At 38.0% G+C, this 3,417-nt stretch overlaps 1 protein-coding gene across 1 annotated transcript in view; it reads right to left on the bottom strand.

The window, feature by feature from the left end:
* Positions 1-1,634: 1,634 nt before the first annotated feature.
* LOC111387370 (cytochrome P450 CYP82D47-like) overlaps positions 1,635-3,417 on the bottom strand; it is a 2,670-nt gene continuing 887 nt past the window's right edge. Inside the window, exons 2-4 of the mRNA XM_023011929.1 lie at positions 2,907-3,362; positions 2,090-2,363; positions 1,635-2,007 (exon numbers count right to left, since the gene is read on the bottom strand). Coding sequence (XP_022867697.1) covers positions 1,661-2,007; positions 2,090-2,363; positions 2,907-3,362 — 1,077 coding nt within the window. The 3' untranslated portion in view covers positions 1,635-1,660. The remainder of the gene's footprint in view (positions 2,008-2,089; positions 2,364-2,906; positions 3,363-3,417) is intronic.

The following is a 3,417-nucleotide window of genomic DNA, read 5'->3' as shown; positions in this document are numbered from 1 at the left end:
CCCCCCCCAGACCACGATGTTATTCGGTTTTAGTATTCAGCTGGCTTAGCCAAATAACTAAATGGAAATATAACACCACAATCGAGACAATACGACCCAAAGGTTAATTGGGACATTCGAAGCAACCTAAATATTTTAGTATTGCTCGTGGCCCAATCCGCTTTCTTGGATGGCCATAATTGAGAGGGATTACTTGTGAGCCCATTTACTTACTTATTGGACCTCTACTTTGACCCAATAATTAACCTAGCTCTATACTTACCATACTTGGGCCACTTTTACTTCATAAAATGGGTCTCCTTTTCTCTTTGATGAGAATCCGTCCCTGCCTCTCTCTGTGTGATTCGGCCGACTGCATTTTCTTCTAATCTTCTGCCTTATTTTGATTTCTACCTATAGTAGTGATAATATATGAGATATAGTGCACCTTTGTGGTCTCCTAAGTGAATTATCTCATTGGCAACCGGAAGTGGAAGCTTGATTATTGTCTTGGGTCATTGTTGTCGGGTTGTAGTGTTAATAGTTAGAAGAAACTGAGCCTGGGCAAGTTTTGGTGCTCAATAGACATTCAACATAAATAAATAAATGTAATTACTTATTTGATCGCTTCAGCTTTAAGATGAGCTGATAAGGATACAAAATAGACTTAAATTCACTGCTATTCATTTATTAAAATTGTGCACGTGTATCAAAAAACGAATTGGGTCTCTACATGAAGCATTTGTCGAAGAAAAATCATTCTCTAAAACGTTAAGCTTTTAATTTTATGATACCTCAATTTCTGAAACACGTATGTGTTTAAGGAGATCCAGTCTGCGGGGAGAGAATAATTCCATGGCTATTAGTTTGCGTAGTTCCCTCCAATATTCGCCATATGGGGAGAATCCAAACATGGCGAAGTTGAAGCTCAAGTGTTTGGATACGAGAAATTTTGGACGGGAAGATACAGCCACATCCCAGGTGGTAAACAATTCTTTAGCCAATTCCCAGCTGCTCACCACTACGGTTTTGTGTACTCCAAGTCGGATTGTAAACACTGGTCCAAACTTGTCTGCCATTTCGGCCAAGGTGATGTGTGGAAGCCGAGAGCCGCCTCCTATGAGGTGGAGGTGGCCTATGATGGGCCACGCGCCACCAGCTTCCGGCGGTGGACAGTTTTTGCTAGCTTTGTACCTGAACCTCCAAAAGAAAATAAAAAACAACGCAAATATTGCAGCTATGGAAGAACTTAAGTGTAAGTGTGTGAATTCCATGGCTGTCTTGGCTAGAGAATGAGGGCGGACTGGTTTTTTGTTATTGGGCTGCATATATAGCTTGGAGCATATAAATACAGCTTTTAAGCTTAGGCTAACAAGGTCTTAATTCCGAGATATTCAAATCATGCTACAGTGTCAGAAAGATTGAAATAATTCTTGAAATAATGTTACGTGATATTTTATTATTGAACTGTTTAAAATACAATCAAATTTTTTATTTAGTCATATCTTACAAACACCCATTATATCACGACTTCTATCAATACCTTTTTGTAAAAGTGATTTTACCTATAATATTTAACCTGCCATTTTCTTACGTTGCACATCAACGTTTAAGCAGTGTAGCCTAAATTGTCTTATATAAATAGTTCAACGTTCATTATCCATTTNTTATGTCTTTCTACTTAATACAGACTTGGAGATAATCGCGGGCGAAGGATCACATCAAGAGGGGTTGCTTTCATATTTGTCAGTCCAGCACTCACACTCATATCAACTTTGTCATCAAAGGGAGTTGAAAGTTCAAATGCGTGCAACAAATTAGCGAGGACCAAGTTTAACATCTGAATGCCAAAAGTTGTGCCAGGGCAAATCCTTCGACCAGCTCCAAATGGGATCAGTTCAAAATTCTGACCCTTAACATCGAAGTCTTTATGAGTCGTGAGAAATCTCTCTGGCTTAAACTCCAACGGGTCGGACCATACTCGGGGGTCTCTTTGTAATTTCCAAATGTTTACAATTAGTACTGTACCTGTCAAGGATTAAATTGCACATTTTACATATAAGGATTTGAATTTTTCATCGCTTATAAGAACTTGGACCACTGCTCTTACCTTTTGGAATATGATAACCGGATAATTTGCAATCTTGGGAGAATTCTCTTGTGCCACCCAGGAAACCGGCAGGGTATAATCGTAAAGTCTCTTTGACAATGGCTTGAAGATAAACCAGTTTACTAATATCTGATTCCGTCACTTGCCTTTCTTCTCCAACATGGATGTCTAATTCTTGTTGAGCCTTTTTCAATACATGGGGGTTGTTCAATAACAAAGATATTGCCCATACTAGCATAACAGTGGAGGTGTCTGCTCCACCAGAAATCAAACTCTGAAGAAATATAAAGACAAATTAAGTATGCTAGCAAGAAAGATTATGATTTTTCTAAGAAAGATAATACATTTATCTAAAAGATGTGCTGTGACATGCGCAACAGTAGTGACGAAAAATATGCAATCAACGAAGAAAGAAAAAAAAAAATGTTTTATGTGGTTTAGCAATTGGCCTACATCTACGAGAGCGAAGTGGTTATGATTTGTATCATGTATGAATAATAGGTTACATCATATATAATCTTGCCCCCGTACAAGACTTTAAGGAAAAATCCAAAAATACCTCTGTACGTATTTTTTCTATTATACACCATTCTACTCTATATAAGCTACATATTACAACATGCTGCATATACGAGCCTCTTCAATTTGGGCTTATTGCGGATTCGATGATCCGATAAGATGCTGTCATGTTGAAAGTTTATAAAACACAGACTAACTGTTAAGTAGAACACACAATTTGAGAATCCGGCAACACGAACAGTTTCAGTTTCAGTTTCTGAAATAATTGAAGACAAAAATACTAGCTGAGAAAACTTACAGTGCATGTTGCTTTCGTAATGGTATCTCGATCATAATTTTGAAGGCCTGATTTTTCTAAAGTTGAAAGCATCACATCCATGAAATCCTGATTACTACCGGAATTTGCCTTTTGCTTGTGCTCTTCCAACCATTTGCCGACAATTTTATTCATTTCTTGTCCCGTTTCTTTCATTCTTTTCTCGTATCCACCTAAATCCAACCATCCAAGAAAAGGGATTGTTTTATCTGTAACAAAAACTCCAGCCAAATGAAAGAAATCCCTCATCACTTTCTGGCACTGCCTTGCTTCTATTTTATCGTTGTCAGCAGTTGCACCAAAATATCTCTTCCCAGCAACCATTCTGAGAACAACATTCAAATTCAAGTCCCCAAACCACTGCTTCATGTCCACCAAAACCCGATCCGATCCATCTTTCTTCTTGTCCCAGTACTTGTAAAGCTCTTTTATGGCTATCTGTCAAAGATAAAATTTAAATTGTTAGGCAATTTATTATCAAACGACCCCCCCC

The sequence above is a fragment of the Olea europaea genome, unplaced genomic scaffold (assembly GCF_002742605.1).
Source record: "Olea europaea var. sylvestris unplaced genomic scaffold, O_europaea_v1 scaffold3990, whole genome shotgun sequence".
Taxonomy (NCBI): Eukaryota; Viridiplantae; Streptophyta; class Magnoliopsida; order Lamiales; family Oleaceae; genus Olea; species Olea europaea.
This window is presented reverse-complemented; position numbering and strand designations above follow the sequence as displayed.